Source organism: Glycine max, chromosome 1 (assembly GCF_000004515.6).
Source record: "Glycine max cultivar Williams 82 chromosome 1, Glycine_max_v4.0, whole genome shotgun sequence".
NCBI classification, from domain to species: Eukaryota; Viridiplantae; Streptophyta; class Magnoliopsida; order Fabales; family Fabaceae; genus Glycine; species Glycine max.
The window spans coordinates 53952894-53968670 of NC_016088.4; the positions used below are offsets into that span (position 1 = coordinate 53952894).

General features: G+C 35.3%; 3 protein-coding genes across 4 annotated transcripts; all 3 read left to right on the forward strand.

Annotated features, from left to right (window-relative positions):
- Positions 1 to 191: 191 nt before the first annotated feature.
- Positions 192 to 2731, forward strand: LOC100809609 (adenylyl-sulfate kinase, chloroplastic). The gene is made up of 3 exons (XM_006573600.3): positions 192 to 1951; positions 2148 to 2194; positions 2409 to 2731. Exons 1-3 carry the CDS (start codon positions 1777 to 1779, stop codon positions 2505 to 2507), a joined length of 321 nt encoding a protein of 106 aa, XP_006573663.1. The 5' UTR covers positions 192 to 1776; the 3' UTR covers positions 2508 to 2731.
- Positions 2732 to 3940: 1209 nt separating this feature from the next.
- CYP19 (peptidyl-prolyl cis-trans isomerase CYP19) lies at positions 3941 to 8647 on the forward strand. 2 transcript variants are annotated; one of them, XM_003517298.5, is made up of 11 exons: positions 3942 to 4298; positions 4382 to 4444; positions 4529 to 4632; positions 5279 to 5370; positions 5455 to 5544; positions 5643 to 5718; positions 5842 to 6215; positions 6956 to 7212; positions 7293 to 7581; positions 8072 to 8182; positions 8271 to 8647. In XM_003517298.5, exons 1-11 carry the CDS (start codon positions 4171 to 4173, stop codon positions 8478 to 8480), a joined length of 1794 nt encoding a protein of 597 aa, XP_003517346.1. In that variant the 5' UTR covers positions 3942 to 4170; the 3' UTR covers positions 8481 to 8647. The 2 variants fall into 2 exon arrangements, with proteins under 2 accessions (XP_040872684.1, XP_003517346.1); XM_041016750.1 differs by lacking the exon at positions 8271 to 8647 and having other exon boundaries at positions 3941 to 4298; positions 7293 to 7604.
- A 3602-nt stretch (positions 8648 to 12249) lies between these two features.
- LOC100820459 (protein SHORT-ROOT) lies at positions 12250 to 14646 on the forward strand. The gene has a single exon (XM_003517299.5). The coding sequence runs from the start codon at positions 12960 to 12962 to the stop codon at positions 14388 to 14390; it is 1431 nt and encodes a 476-aa protein (XP_003517347.1). The 5' UTR covers positions 12250 to 12959; the 3' UTR covers positions 14391 to 14646.
- Positions 14647 to 15777: the final 1131 nt, after the last annotated feature.

Genomic DNA, 15777 nt, shown 5'->3' on the forward strand with positions numbered 1-15777 from the left:
TGATCGCATGATGTATTATTTTAAGAATTTTATTTTCCTTTTGTTTTAACAAAACCTTGAGAATTATTTTTTATGAATTTAATTAGATGAAACTATCAAATAGTCAATAATTTAAGAAAATTATTTTTATTTAGATCTTATTTTTGGCTCTTCCAATATTTTTAATTTAATTAGTGGAACAAACTGACAGTATCTTCTATGTTTTTTAGGTCTAGCTTAACACAATCTAGCTTCACTTTAGCACCTAATTTATTTATTTTCTGCTGGTGGAGATGAGCTCTGTACAAGTACCGTGTCAAGCGTGTAGTTCTGCAATGTTCCAGAACGTCGAATGTAAGCTGGGGTTCGCAAAGTTCTGTGGAATCAATGCTGTTGGATTAAGCCGTGGTCGTAAAAGCTTGTTGAAGCCGATAATGGCGAAGGAAGATCATGGCGCGTCTTTGATCGTTGACGGTAATCCTAAATGCCAGGGACATCAAGTGAACAAACCCAATGGTATCAATCACTCTGCTGCATTATCTGGTACTATCTTTTCTTTTTTTTTCAGATTCTATTAAGGTCTGCAACCCGGATTTTTATTTTGAAATGCTTTCATTGCTTTTTATTTAATTATTACACCACTATTGGTGTTATGCTCAGAAATCAGCAACAGAATTTTAAAATAAACAATAGAAACAGAAGCACGCAAAAGATCGATGAAGTTTAATTACTAAAATGGTCTTGTTCAATTAATTGAATAATGTATACGAGTTGCTGTAAATTTCCTTGTTACCGGAGTTCAATTCTTACAAATAAAATAAAGGATTAACGAAATTTGACAATTTGCTTGTCATCGGAAGCAAAGTGGCTGTGTATTTTTCATTAATCAGAAATAATTACATCTCATACATAAAAAATACACTACAAATTTAGAAAATATGAGACATGCACAACGTGTTGTTACTTTATTCTCTGTTGTTTGACAATGGAGAGTGGGATTAGATTTTTAATTATTACGCCATAGGAGAAAGTGGAATGAGATCGTTCAAGATCTTGGACTTGTCTATACTGAAAATTGATATGAACGCCCAACTGTCAGTCTGTCACCATATAAAATACTACTATTCAGTGATTTGTGGCCACATCAACTTCTATCCTTGCTCTGCCAAACAGAAAATCTTAAATAAAATTTTATTCAACCACTCTATAATACTTTAAATGGCTATATGGCACGAGTTAAATGATCTGGTGTATAACGTAAGAGAATTTTTTTTTTACAATATTTGCTAAAAGGTCAACTTAAGATCTGCGCACATGTTCACCAACGCCTTTGCTGCTATAAAACATTGAAGAGTTGTTTGGTTTTGAGGAGATGGAGGACAAAAACATTAGACTAGTAGATTTATCCGGAATATCTGATCCTAGGTGAAACATGAGCATAAACATAAATAAAATGATAAGTGTGTACAGACTTGTTTCTCTTTGCTGCTATTTTTTGAAATTGAAAATCTCATGGACTTCATTAACTTGCTACTATTTGAGCTTTCATGTACTTCTAATTCTAAGCGATATGATTATAATTAAAAAAATTATCATTGAAAACTTTAACCGGGTTTTATCTAGCTAGGTAAAAGTCTCAATGACATGTCAAATATTGGGAATTCGATGAATATTTTGTGGCACGAATGTCCAATCCAGAAACTTGATGGACAGCAGCTACTTCAGCAAAAAGGCTGTGTCATTGGTTAACAGGTCTCGGTGGTTCAGGTTTGTGAAAAGAATTGCTAAGTGCTAACAATGGTGAACACTATCATTAATAAACAAGATAGGAAGTTCTTCATTTCCATGGCAAAGTTTACAATCCTCAATCTACACATGTTGCCGGTTTTCATAGACGTGCCACTAGATGTGTGTGAAGCAAAGGACCCACCAACGGGACTCTACAAGCTTGCTAGAGCTGGAAAGATCAAAGGTATCTTGGTTTAATATTTTGCATCTAATAGGTGTCGCCTTGGACTATTGGTTGTGTTAACAGTCATGTATGTGCTGGTGTTGTTATTAACTATACTAGCTTCACCACCAGGTTATTTGCATAGGTTGTGCTACTTTCTCTTTTTATTGCTGGTCGAATTTGCATCAGTGTTGAATTATTATTCGAAATATCGCAGGTTTCACAGGGATAGACGACCAATATGAACCACCGTACAGTTGTGAGGTGTGTAAAAGAAGAATAATATGAACAAATTTTAGTATACCATACTTAACTTACGATGAGAAAAATTTAATTCAATTTTCCCGGCATCCATCTTTGAAGGGGAAAATTAACATTGTGAATGAAATGTCAGAACAGTTTAGCACCTGCTTTCCCTTGGAAACTTCTGCAGAACTTTCATTAAATTGATTACACCTTCTCATTATCCTGCTTGCAGATAGTAATACAGCAAAAAGGAAGTGAATGCATGTCTCCAGGTGATACGGCAGAAATAGTAATATCCTACTTGGAGAAAAACGAACCTGACATTTCTTGAATGGGGTCTGTCTTTCTTGTGTGTTGTATGTAGGTATAATATGTAACATAGTCGGAGGAACAAAAAACTGCTCCTTCCAGCAGCAAGGAAATCATCGTTTCCTACACATCTGCTTCCATCTGGTAGCAAGGCGAATGAAAAATTGTTCCTTACAGCTTCATTGCATTAGGAAGGAATTGGTGTTGATTGGTATTATGATATAGGGAAAAGGACGTAAGATTCTAGTATATCTTTTAGCAAAATAGATGTTTGTTATTGAATGTGTAGTGCTTTCTCTGCCTTAAATGACATCTGTCCAGCAGTGAATCAACCAGTCTTTATTATCTATAAAAAAAAAATACAAATAATGACTAGGTAGACCCAAAAAGTTATGCAAGAAATGATCAGAAGAAACAAATTTGACCAAGTTGAGAAAGTAATCCACTTCTAATAAACGTGAGATATATTATCAATATAGGAACAATTAAAGAGATTTTTCTTGACAAAATTTAAAAACAAAGATAAAATAGGATAAGTCGAAAGATAGAAACAATTTTGTTTATAGAAACAATTAAAAATATCATATATGTGTATATAAATATAAAAATACAAAAAATGTTTTAGATTATTGAGGGTTTTTTTTGCTACTTGTAGTATGTGATATACACATCTAAAAGAGAAAAGAAACAAAATATTAAAAATATATAATTAAAAAGTGAAGAGAGTTTAATTCTTATTCTTTAATATGTATATTTTAATTTCTAATATAAAAGCTAATAGGAAAAATCAAATAATCTATAATAACTAGTATTTTAATCACACCAAATGCATGGGAAACTTTTTTTTTTTTTTTACATATGTCTATTTAACTATATAAAATAAAACCACTTTATTATTTTTTAAGAATAAAATCACTTCATTATATTAATTAAATGCATCAAATTAATATCAAAATATAAAAAAACCATCAAATTTAATTCAAATTTAAAGATAATAGTATATTTATAACAATAATATTTTAAAAATGGTCATAACTTAGAATAAAATAGCATTTAATTTAATTTTAAAGATAGTAAGATACAAAAATTAAAAATAATAGCAATTGTTATAATTTATAATAAAATTATACTATAATTAAGTTTAAATTTAAAGATTATAACATACTCGTTATAATAATTTTAATTTGAAAAATATGTAAAATTTTAAAAACTTATTTACTCTCGCGTGAAAATTATTATTTAATTAGAAAAGAAACAAAATATAAAAAGTGAGTTAATTGAGAGAGTAAAGATGTAACCAATTTTTTTTCCTAAGAAAGTAAATAAAGTTCTCTCCAAAAATAAGCATTCAATTTTATAATATAGGAAAATATTTAATTTTTAAAATTTTCAGCTTTTTTTTTCAATAAATAACTATGATAATAAGTTTTGTTACATAAAACTCCAAGGCCCGTTTCATTTTCGTAACAGTACCCACCAAAAGTGAACCCGGTCCAGGAACGACTACTTCTTCACGGCGGTGTTAAGCAAATCGCGGAGTCTTGTCCTGGTAAGGCGGTCAAGAGAGAGGAGTGGCGGAATCTGTTTCTGAAAAATCGCCGCAAAGCGAAGCTCAATCTCATATTAACTGCAACTGCAACTACGAACTACGAACATCAGGGTAGTGATTAAGAAAAACCCTAGCAATGGGGAAGAAGCAGCACAGCAAAGACAGAATGTTCATCACCAAAACGGAGTGGGCAACGGAGTGGGGAGGCGCTAAATCCAAAGAAAATCGCACTCCCTTCAAACGTCTTCCCTTCTATTGCTGCTCGTACGATACCTCCACTCACTTTCTTTTTCATTCATTTTTAACTCATTCATTCATTCCTTCATTCGTTCATTTTTTTTCTATAGGCTTACGTTTACGCCGTTTGAAGAACCGGTCTGCACACCTGATGGCAGTGTTTTCGATAATATGTGAGTTTCTCTGCGATCCGTTTAGTTTCGATTATAACTTTTCTCTTTTGTTGCTAATTATTTGATTGATATATTTGGCTTCAGGAATATAACTCCCTATATTGTAAAATATGGCAAACATCCAGTCAATGGAGCTCCTCTCAAGCATCAGGATCTCATTCCACTAACTTTCCACAAGAATTCAGAAGGTTATCATCTTTTTTTTCTTTCTAATCATTTTGTTATTGCTGAAAACTTAAAAAGCTAATGTGTATACTGTAATATTTTGCCAAAATGGTTCAGTCAACAGTGGCTTCTTCTGTTCTGCTGGTGGTTGAAGGAATGCTTTTGGTTGCATTGAAAAACGGTTCCATCTTTTGAATTGTTTACCCTAATTATTATTGTAATTTAGTAGAAGAATTGATAACTTTATTTCTTAATTTGCAAGATTACATATGGATGAACTATGTAGGCAGAGTTGGCTAGAGAACCAATCTGATTGTAAATTGAGCACAAGATCTTTGTGAAGGGGAAACCCTTGGAGGAGAGATATCTTTCCTTGTTCTGTTCTTTCCATTCAATTCAATAAAATCTGTCTTTCCCATTTCTATTCTTGATTCCTAACGAGTTAGTTTAAATAGATTATAAACTTGTAGCTTATTTTTGTATCTTCCATTTTTCTCCCTACTGTTTGAATACGCTACATTTTTTACCCTCTCTTAATCATTTTTACATTACTGTCTAACTATCTTAATTTTTAATACACTTTCTGACTTTTTTAATTTTTAGTAAAATATATAATCTTCAGTTTGCCAGTTGTTTTGTGTTGACTAGCCTTTCTTTGTCATTCCGCAGGAGAATATCATTGTCCAGTGCTAAACAAAGTTTTCACTGAATTTACACATATTGTGGCAGTGAAGACCACAGGAAACGTGTTCTGCTATGAGGTTCGTTTTTCAGGATCCTTAGTGTTAATAATGCTAATTTCTTATGTAGATGGTATTTATATTTATCTAAGTTATGGGAATTAGGCTGTTAAAGAGTTAAACATTAAGACAAAAAACTGGAAGGAGCTCCTCACTGATGAGCCATTCACTAAGGATGACCTTATAACCATTCAAGTAAGTTGGATTTGCACAAGAACATTTTTTCCATTCCTTCATCTTTCATTGGCTTAATATCTATCAAGTGTTGGTGTTTGTCTGTGTTCTATGTGCAGAATCCTAATGCACTTGACAGCAAGGTTCTTCTGGATTTTGATCATGTTAAAAATAGTTTGAAAGTTGATGATGAAGGTATGCTAGCTCATTCATCTTTTGACAGCTATAAATCTCATATTGGTCTTGAATCTTGATGTTGCTGCTTTTGTTGTTGTTCTTAATATTAACTATGACACATTCAGTTTTTTCTCCCTTCAGAACTACAGAAAATGAGTTCAGATCCAACCTATAATATAAACATGTCGGGTGATATAAAGCAAATGCTTAAGGAGCTTGGAACTGAGAAAGGGAAGGAAACTGCATTGCATGGGGGAGGCGGTGGCAAGGCACAAAAAGAAAGGGCTGCTGCACTTGCTGCCATCTTAGCTGCAAGGTCACGTGTTGAAGAAGATTCCAAATCAAATCCAAATAAAGAGGCCAAAGCTCCTCAGGCATTTAGTGTTGTTGATGCTGCATCTGCTTCAGTACATGGAAGAAGTGCAGCTGCTGCTAAAGCCTCAGCAGGTGATAAAACTGCAGCTAGAATAGCTATGCATGTGGCTGGTGACAGGGCACCAGTGAATGCAAAGATGGTGAGTTTTCTAAATGTAACCTCATTTTCACCAATACATATTGGGAGCACATGCATAATTAAATGATCCTTTCTATGTACTATATGAAGATGTCAGGAATGTAATATAAAAACCATTAATGTGTCCTTACTTAACAACATTATAGGTGGAAGAGTCACATCAGTGATTTTATATTATTTATACTAGAAATGACAAGAGATTGGACCTAACTCATCCCAACCTAGCTCAAGGGGGGAAGATTGTCTAAGTCTTATGACAAGCCAAGCTTAATCCCCTCCTCAACCAAATAACTTTTGGATAAACTTATAGACTACTTTGGCCATTTTTGTTCCTGGCCGATGTGTAAGATGTAATATAAAACCAAAACCATTCATCTGTTTTTACCCAAAAGCTTAAGCTGTTAGGTAAAAACACATGAATGATTTTATATTTACATCTTTAACAGAAGAGCGGGCTGCAATCACTATTCTATGCATTATCAACTTCTAATGAAGTTTCATCATTTCATGTATCTTTACCTAAAGGCTTAAACTGTTAGGCTAAGACACATGAATGGCTTTATATTACATCTCTTACAGAAGATAGGGATGTATAGTCACTTTGACATGTATTATCAACTTCTAATGAAGTTGCCTATGGCTTTCTTTTGTATCTTTGTAGTACCTCTGGTACTATTCTAATATATTATATGATATTTTTGGCCGTTCAAAAAAAATAAAAAATGAAGTTGCCTATTTCAGGTAAAAAGCCGTTTCACGACTGGTGCTGCTTCCCGGTCTTTCACTTCAACATCATTTGATCCAGTTACAAAAAATGAATTTGAGTATGTGAAAGTTGAGAAGAATCCAAAAAAGAAGGGATATGTACAACTGCATACAACACATGGTGATTTGAACATTGAGCTGCATTGTGATATAACCCCCAGGGCATGCGAGAACTTCATCACTCTTTGTGAACGTGGATATTATAATGGAGTTGCTTTTCATAGAAACATTAGGTATAATGACATCCTCTTTATCTTTCTCCCTGGAGTAAATTAAGCCATAGATTTATTGTCTTAAAATCCATGTTATGCAGGAATTTTATGATACAGGGCGGTGATCCTACTGGTACCGGTCGAGGAGGTGAATCTATATGGGGAAAGCCTTTTAAAGATGAACTCAACTCCAAATTAATTCACTCCGGAAGGGGTGTGGTAAGCATGGCAAACAGTGGCCCACACACTAATGGTTCCCAGTTTTTCATCTTGTACAAGTCTGCAAATCATCTAAACTTCAAACATACAGTTTTTGGAGGAGTTGTGGGTGGCTTGACTACCCTAGCGGCAATGGAAAAGGTTCCTGTTGATGATGATGACCGGCCTCTGGTGATTCATATTTTCTTTTCACTGTTAAGCAATACATTGTCCCCCTTTTTAGGTTTTATTCTTCTGAATTGCACCATGTTTCAACCTGTGTAATTACAAACATATGATCACAAAATATGGATTGCTTTAAAAAAGTAGATTCTTCTTTCGTTGTACATATTTTGTTATCTTCTGCATAAATATATTCTTTACCCTTACATCTGTCTAGTCTTGACTTTGGGTTTTGTGCATCAATTTTTCATTGTGGGATTAAGATTGCAATGCTTTGCACTTTCATTCAGGTTAAGACTAACTCGAGTACAGTATAGTAGTACTTTTTTGTGTTTCACTGTGCCTCAAGAGCATGTTTGTTAATTGTGTCAAGTTTTCACTGGTTTGAAGAGTTGACGTAATAAACAACAATGCTTGCTGGAATATTTTATGTTTTCTAATGATCCATTAACCATTATCAAGCATGCAATACTAGCCACTACATTTTTTTATCTTGCAGGAGGAAATCAAGATAACAAGTGTCACGATTTTTGTCAATCCTTACACAGAACCAGATGAGGGAGAAGAGCAGGATAATGCCAAAGAGAAGAATGCAGAGGATGAAGATAATGTATGATCCAGAATATTTGAGATATCTCGTGCTGTTTTTCCCCCCACTTCTGCAATGCTTTTGTTAACTTTGCCTCATTATCTTTCAGGATAAGGTAGGCTCATGGTATAGCAATCCTGGCGCTGCAACGTCTGTTTCTGGAGGTACGGGGGCTGGTGGTGGCGTTGGCAAGTACTTAAAAGCTAGGAGCACTCAAGCTAAATCTGCTACTGTTGACAACACCGGTACAGACGTTGTAGTAAAGAAAAGAAAAGTGGGAGTTGCCAGCAGTGAATTTAAAGATTTTTCTGCATGGTAACAATCCCAATTTCGTACAATTTGTAAAAAAGTGTAAACTTTTCTTGTAGATTATTATAATTTGCATTGGGGAAATTGACGGGATAGTGAGGAAATTTTTTTGCACGCCATTCAGGATTTGTACGATACAGCGTATTATTGGATGAGAGAATAGAATCATTGTCTCAATTGTGCTTTGCCTATCCCTCTCACACAGGTTGCACTCATGTTCCGTTGCTGCTTTGTCAGAATTTCATAATTTGCTTATGGGTTTTTTCCAATAGCATTAGAAATTTTACGTCTCTATTCCAAGGCAAAGTTTCCCTATGTACATCTTTTAATTGCTCTGTTCCTCGCTTTCTGGGGCGTTATGAATCCGATCAACTTTTGGCTGCAGGGAATTTCTCTTATTCCTGTTCAGTAATCAGTTGTCTGGCGTGAATGCTAACTTCAGCCTTGGGTGTCATTCCCAAGGGCACTTCAAGTCAGTGAGCCTAGCTAGTTTTTTCACTGACTTTAGTGATGGATTTCTGGTCACACTTTGGCATCGTATACAGGGGATGTACAACTCAGAGTACAGAAAATGACACTACATTTAAAATGGAAAATAAGGAATTTATGCATTATGCATACTATAGGGAACAAATGTAAAGTGAGGGGGGAAGGAAAACTATTTGTTAGCTTAGCAGTAAGTTTCATGCCAGATTCGTACGAGATTTCTCCATTCATCTCAACATCAAGATTTTGTGCCTCCGACATGAAGTTAAAAAGGTGTATTCTTCATAAACTTAAAATGAATTAATTTTACAAGATATTTTATTAAATTGAGTTTAAGCATCATTGCTATCTCACTTTGCAATCACTTGTAAGCTATGGAAGGTTGGGTAATTTAGGGTTTCAAATTATATTGTGGTCGATTTATGAGCAATGCAATTAGGCATTCTATTAGTGAATATTTGAAAAAAAAAATTTGGTTAATTTTTAAATTTCTTAATAGTAATAATTTAAAATTCCATTTGATTCATGTTCCTAGAAATATATTATAATTTTTTTTATTAAATTGAGTTAAAGCATCATTGCTATCTTACTTTGAAGCAATGGAAGGTTGGGTAATTTGGGGTTTCAAAATGTAATTATTGTGGTTGATTTATGAGCAATGTAATTAGGCATTCTATTAGTGAATATTTGAAAAAAAGAAGTTAGGTTAATTTTTAAATTTCTTAATAATAATAATTGAAAATTCCATTAGATTCATGTTCCTAGAAATGTATTATAATTTAAAAAAAAATGTCATAACATTTAAATTATTCAGATATTAATTTTAAATCAAAGGAATAGTACATTTTACTAACTTGTACCAAATATCACAAATATAATCAGTCCAACACGTTCGACAAACCATAAAATGTCATGTTTCAAAATCTACAAAGCTAGAAGGATAACTTTACAATCATGATCTTAGATTTGCTACTCGACATAGAAAGATTGTAAAGTTTAGGAAAGGGAGTTTCACTACAGTTAAAAATTTATGCTATTACTGAGCTGGATTGTGATAAATCTCATTAATTTAGTTTGTTTCTTAATGCATGCACCTTTACTTAATGATGAAACAGAGAGACAAATCGCTGCACCGTAGAAAATATCGATTATGATCATCTGTCTTGACTTTTCATTAAGAGTGAAATAGAAAGTAAGAAAATAAAAAGAAAAGAAATTGGAACAATAGAAACAAAAAAGAAATGGAGTGAATATAACAACGACAGTGATAAGGCTTAGGCTGCTGAGATGGAAAATGTGTCCATGGCGAATGATTGTAAGATATTTAGAACAATGCCCGTGCGTTGCACGGGTTCCTTGAGTAGTAATTGTCACATTTCATACCTTGTTTTCTCTTTGTTAATGAGATTTGAAAACAGCGGTGCAGAGTGCGCCGCATGTGTTACACTCATGCAACAACAGAACAATATCAATACACCATGAAATTCATCTTTCAAAAGAATAAAAAGAACAGCTGCTATTTTTTAAAGAGTAAAGTAAAATAACATCACTTTATAAATAGAGCTTTCTTTTTTCTTTTACCTCATTTGCTCTATTTATAAGGTTTAATTTTATACTTAATATACTTATAAAAAAGAAAGAAGTAAATTACAATTTATGAAAATGACGTATAATGACAACTTTATATATATATATATGCGCGCGCTACAGTCCAAACGAAAATGAACTAGTATTATAATTGAGGCAGTGACATACCAACTATAGCCTTTCTTTCTTACAAATGTAACAGCTATTAAAATAAACAAAATGGATATGAGGCTCACCTTAACAAAAGGAAAAGAAAGGATAAAAGCCGCCAATTAAGCGGTACACGTCTATGCCTTGTTTTATTTGCTTTGTTATTTTATTTGTTGGCAGCGCAGAGGAGGGTATTCAGCTGTTAATATTTTTGTTGTTAAATTCAACAACTATAACCATCATGTTGTTGTTTTAAATGAAGTGTTGAATTTGAGATTTATTGATAAAAAAATAATCATCAACAAAATCAGTTGATACTTCTTATTAAAAATATGTTGACAAAAATTCAACACTTCATTTAAAAAATTTGAGATATATATATCTCAAATTTATATATATATATATATATATATATATATATATATATATATATATATATATATATATATATATATTTCTGGTGATTGGTGCAAATTTGGAAGTTCTCACTCTCATGGTTGAGGATGAAAGCAAAAACTATATGGATCACTCTCCCACCAACCAGTCCACCACGTCAACTAGGGAAAAGAAGAAAAGGGAGAGGAAAAAAAAAGAAAAAGGAAAAGCTTGTTGAAACTCATTTTCCCATTTATATCTATGGATTTCAGCATGCATGACTAATAACTTGTCTCATCTTATCGGGGATTAATGGCTTAGAAGAAGAAATAAATAGCGTACAACTTGGAAGCCTACTATAAAATGATGTAAATAAGCTAAGAGATCAATATATAAAGTGAATTTTTCCTAATGATTGAAGAAGAAAAACAAATTAAAGAACCCGTGCACCTTTTCGAACAAGATTACCTTCACTCAATAATCAATTGGTATAATTAAGAAAAACTAGTTACACATTTACACGGCAAACGCGTTGTCTAATAATGATAATTATAATGTGTAATTAAATTAAAGAAGCAAACGTGGACATACCGAAGCCACCCTCCGAACAATATATACGATAATCGCAGACGTGGTTTATAAAATAATTAATTGGGACGTCAATTTGTAATGAGGGTAGCTTGGGCCACAAATGGGGAAGTAATTTATTCTAATCTAACAAGGATTAAGGGGCTGTAGGCTGAGTGAGACCAACGAAAAGTTAAGCAGAGTTTTTGTTAGCCATCAGTATATATATAAATATTTGAGGACTAGGACAAAGGATGATGAGAGAAATGGTTAACTGGGTTGTTCTTTAAAGTTAAAAGAAATGGCCTAGACTAGAGTTTGGGTGGTGATTAGTGCGTATACCTATAAGTTATAATCCAATTATATCGATCCAATTAACACGAGCTAGAGCAGATAAAGTAAGAAGGCATGCCCTAGAAATTAGAGAAGGAGTGCATTTTGGTATTAGAAGATAACAATATTAATGTTAGAAATGACATAATGATGTGTGGGATTATGTAAAATGGTGTATAGAAAAAGAAAAAAGTTGGTGGGAATTTTGGCAGTGTTTGGAGAGGGATTAGGAGGCAACAAGGAGCATGAGTGCGTTTTGCTGATGAGAGAAGTAGATAGTGGGTTTGATGAAGATGATTCACGCCGGCAGCTTTACTCTTCTCTCTCTCTCTCTATACCCAATTGGCAGTTTGGCACGCCTGCTCCCACTCATCAAATACTTGTAAATTTCTCTCTCAAACAATGAAAAGGATCTCTTCTCCCAACCTTTTTTGCTCACACTTTGTTATTTTTCATCTTTTGTCAGACAGCATTCTATTCTAAGCATCAGCTAGGCCACAACCCCTATACACTACATTACATTACTACCAAGTCATTCACACTTCTCAGTCAATCCCCTCTCCTCTCTCCATAGCCATCCATATATATTATTTTTATTTTTCAATAAAGAAGCCACCCTCCAATAAAAGAATAACCTAGAAAAGAAACCCAACCCCACTTCCCTTCCCCCCGCACATCGATTCCACAAAAAGGAGAAGATAGATAGCATACCACAATTTAAATCAATTACCGCTACACTACACAACTCGATTACATTTTTCTTTATTTCCACCTCAAAAATTTAACCGACATATATAATTAATTTTGTACTACATATATAGTAGTAAGGTAAGTATAATGGAATAGAATAAAGTGATCCCATTCGAAATTTCCAATTCCACCGCGACAGGCCGATTCCCACCGTTAAAAACACGTTACGTCCATTTTCATTCTTTGCTTGCTTGCGCTGGGACGTGGCCATCCCATGCGAGTCAAAGGTTAATAAACCTAAATGGATACCACGTTGTTTAGGGTAGTGAGTAGTTTCCAACACCAACACCAACCCGATCACGATCAATCCCTCAACAACTCCACCACAAGCAGCAGCTCTCGATCCTCCAGACAACAACAAAACTATCCCTACCCACAAGAAGACGAAGAATGCTTCAACTTTTTCATGGATGAAGAAGACCTATCCTCGTCTTCTTCCAAGCACTATTGTCCCTATCAACCCCACCCTCCCTCCACTACCACCATCCACCACTCCTTCTCCCCCACTCCCTGCGACTTTGAATTCTCCGGCAAGTGGGCCCAGGACATCCTCCTCGAAACCGCACGGGCCGTGGCCGACAAGAACACCACGCGCCTCCAACAACTCATGTGGATGCTAAACGAGCTAAGCTCCCCCTACGGCGACACCGACCAGAAACTGGCCTCGTACTTCCTCCAAGCCTTCTTCAGCCGCATCTCCCAAGCCGGGGACCGAACCTACCGAACCTTAGCTTCGGCCTCGGAGAAAACATGCTCCTTCGAATCGACCCGCAAGACGGTGCTCAAGTTCCAGGAGGTGAGTCCCTGGACAACCTTCGGCCACGTGGCGTCCAATGGCGCCATCTTGGAAGCCTTGGAAGGCGAGCCCAAACTACACATAATTGACATCAGCAACACCTATTGCACCCAATGGCCAACCCTCTTCGAAGCCTTGGCCACTCGAAATGACGACACTCCGCACCTCCGTTTAACCTCCGTCGTCACCGCTGACGCCACCGCGCAGAAACTCATGAAGGAAATCGGCGCCAGAATGGAGAAATTCGCCAGACTCATGGGCGTGCCCTTTAAATTCAACGTCGTTCATCACGTAGGTCAACTCTCTGACTTGGATTTCAGCATGTTGGACATTAAAGAAGACGAGGCCTTGGCGATTAACTGCGTCAACACCTTGCATTCGATCGCCGCCGTTGGGAACCACCGTGACGCGGTGATATCTTCCTTGAGGAGGTTGAAACCGAGGATCGTCACGCTGGTGGAGGAGGAGGCTGATTTGGACGTGGGATTGGAGGGGTTTGAGTTTGTGAAAGGGTTCGAAGAGTGTTTGAGGTGGTTTAGGGTTTACTTTGAGGCGTTGGACGAGAGTTTTCCGCGGACGAGCAACGAGAGGTTGTTGCTGGAGAGGGCGGCGGGGAGGGCGGTGGTGGACCTAGTGGCGTGTTCGGCGGCGGAGTCGGTGGAGCGGAGAGAGACGGCGGCGCGGTGGGCGAGGAGGATGCATGGAGGGGGGTTAAATACGGTGGCGTTTAGCGAAGAGGTTTGCGATGATGTGAGGGCGTTGCTGAGGAGGTATAGGGAGGGGTGGGCAATGACACAGTGCTCCGACGCCGGAATATTCCTGACGTGGAAGGAGCAGCCGGTGGTGTGGGCCAGTGCATGGAGGGCCTTGACGTAGAGACTAGAGGAGAATGACTTGACGTGAGTAAGGAGTTGAGGGACTGATTCCCACGTGCCCAACGCCGAGCCTTCTTTTTTTTCTTTTTTCTTTTAAGGTAATTAATTAATGGTTTTTCTTTTGCTGTTTCAACTTTCAAGTTTGGTACGTAAGACAATGGGATTAATTGGAGGGTATGAGGATGATAGGAGGAAGGGGATTTGCCTGTATTATTCAAAAAGGAATCATCATCAAGTAAATTGATTTTCATTGCTAACTTTTTTTTTCAGATTTCGTTTTTTTATACTTTTGGTTTATGAAGTATTGTATATATAGTTTATATGGCTTTATGAAGTTTTGACATTTCGGTTTATATCTATGTATGAATTAATTGCAACGGCTTTGGTTTCACTTGAACACTGTTATATATGGATTGGGAAAAAGATTCATTGATATTATGCAATGATAAAAAAAAAAATCATTGAATTTAGTTTTAACTATATAAAAAAGATACATTTAAATGAGTTATATATATCCTAGTGTTATGTTGAACTTGTTTTTTCTTCATTAAAAAAAAAAAGAAATTACAGTTGTTGACTGATCATCACATACATTTATTTTTTCTTCTTTTTTATTTTACTTATCTCCTTAAATCTGGGACCATTTCCAGCTATTTTTTTTCTTCTTGCGTGACCTTTTCAACAGCTAAGAAAAATATTAATGAATTGTCAATGATTGGGAAATTCCATGTATATTCTCTCAAGTATTTGTTATTTTATTTTGGTTTTAATAACATATTCTTAGTTTATTAGGCTAAAATATAACTAATTGTCGCATTCCAAATTTGTAGGTTCAAGTGGGTGGTAGTTGATCATTTGAAATATATATATATATATATATTATCTAAAGCTTGGTTCAGGTCCAGATTTGACCAGAGATAGAAGCATAATTGTTTGTACGTTAACTAACTAACCATCATCAAGGCATAAAACATAATTAAGAAAGACAATGCTCTGACAATCTTGTATTTTACAATATATTTAAGATCATCAACAGTAGTTTTGCCTAACCGACCCTACCATTACAATTTAATTCGTACTCTCAATTAGGTCCAAAAGAAATAGGATTTAGTATTTTGGCGTATGAAGATGATATCAGCTTTAACTATATTACAAGTTTAAGGAAAAAGTAGATGAACATTCATAAACGTACATAAAATGAGGTCGTTATCTAGTTTATGGGCAATAGAATCTTAGGACGGCCACCAAGTTGAGTAAATGCTTGGGAATATCATTAAAAGGCGTATAGATGTATAGTCATTAGTGGGCTAAAGGTTTTAGTGGCCAGCACACGCTGTCTTTGAAATGGTCTTGTTCTTTTTTAATTTCTCCCACACTCTCTCTCTCTC

Excerpts from the sequence above, each read along its gene's own strand:
- LOC100820459 (XM_003517299.5), top strand. The coding sequence starts at position 12,960 with ATGGATACCACGTTGTTTAGGGTAGTGAGTAGTTTCCAACACCAACAC.
- CYP19 (XM_003517298.5), top strand. The coding sequence starts at position 4,171 with ATGGGGAAGAAGCAGCACAGCAAAGACAGAATGTTCATCACCAAAACG. Across the intron at positions 5,371-5,454 it reads GAAACGTGTTCTGCTATGAG|GCTGTTAAAGAGTTAAACAT; the intron begins GTTCGTTTTTCA and ends TATGGGAATTAG. Across the intron at positions 7,213-7,292 it reads GCTTTTCATAGAAACATTAG|GAATTTTATGATACAGGGCG; the intron begins GTATAATGACAT and ends CATGTTATGCAG.
- LOC100809609 (XM_006573600.3), top strand. The coding sequence starts at position 1,777 with ATGGTGAACACTATCATTAATAAACAAGATAGGAAGTTCTTCATTTCC. Across the intron at positions 1,952-2,147 it reads TAGAGCTGGAAAGATCAAAG|GTTTCACAGGGATAGACGAC; the intron begins GTATCTTGGTTT and ends GAAATATCGCAG. Across the intron at positions 2,195-2,408 it reads AACCACCGTACAGTTGTGAG|ATAGTAATACAGCAAAAAGG; the intron begins GTGTGTAAAAGA and ends TCCTGCTTGCAG.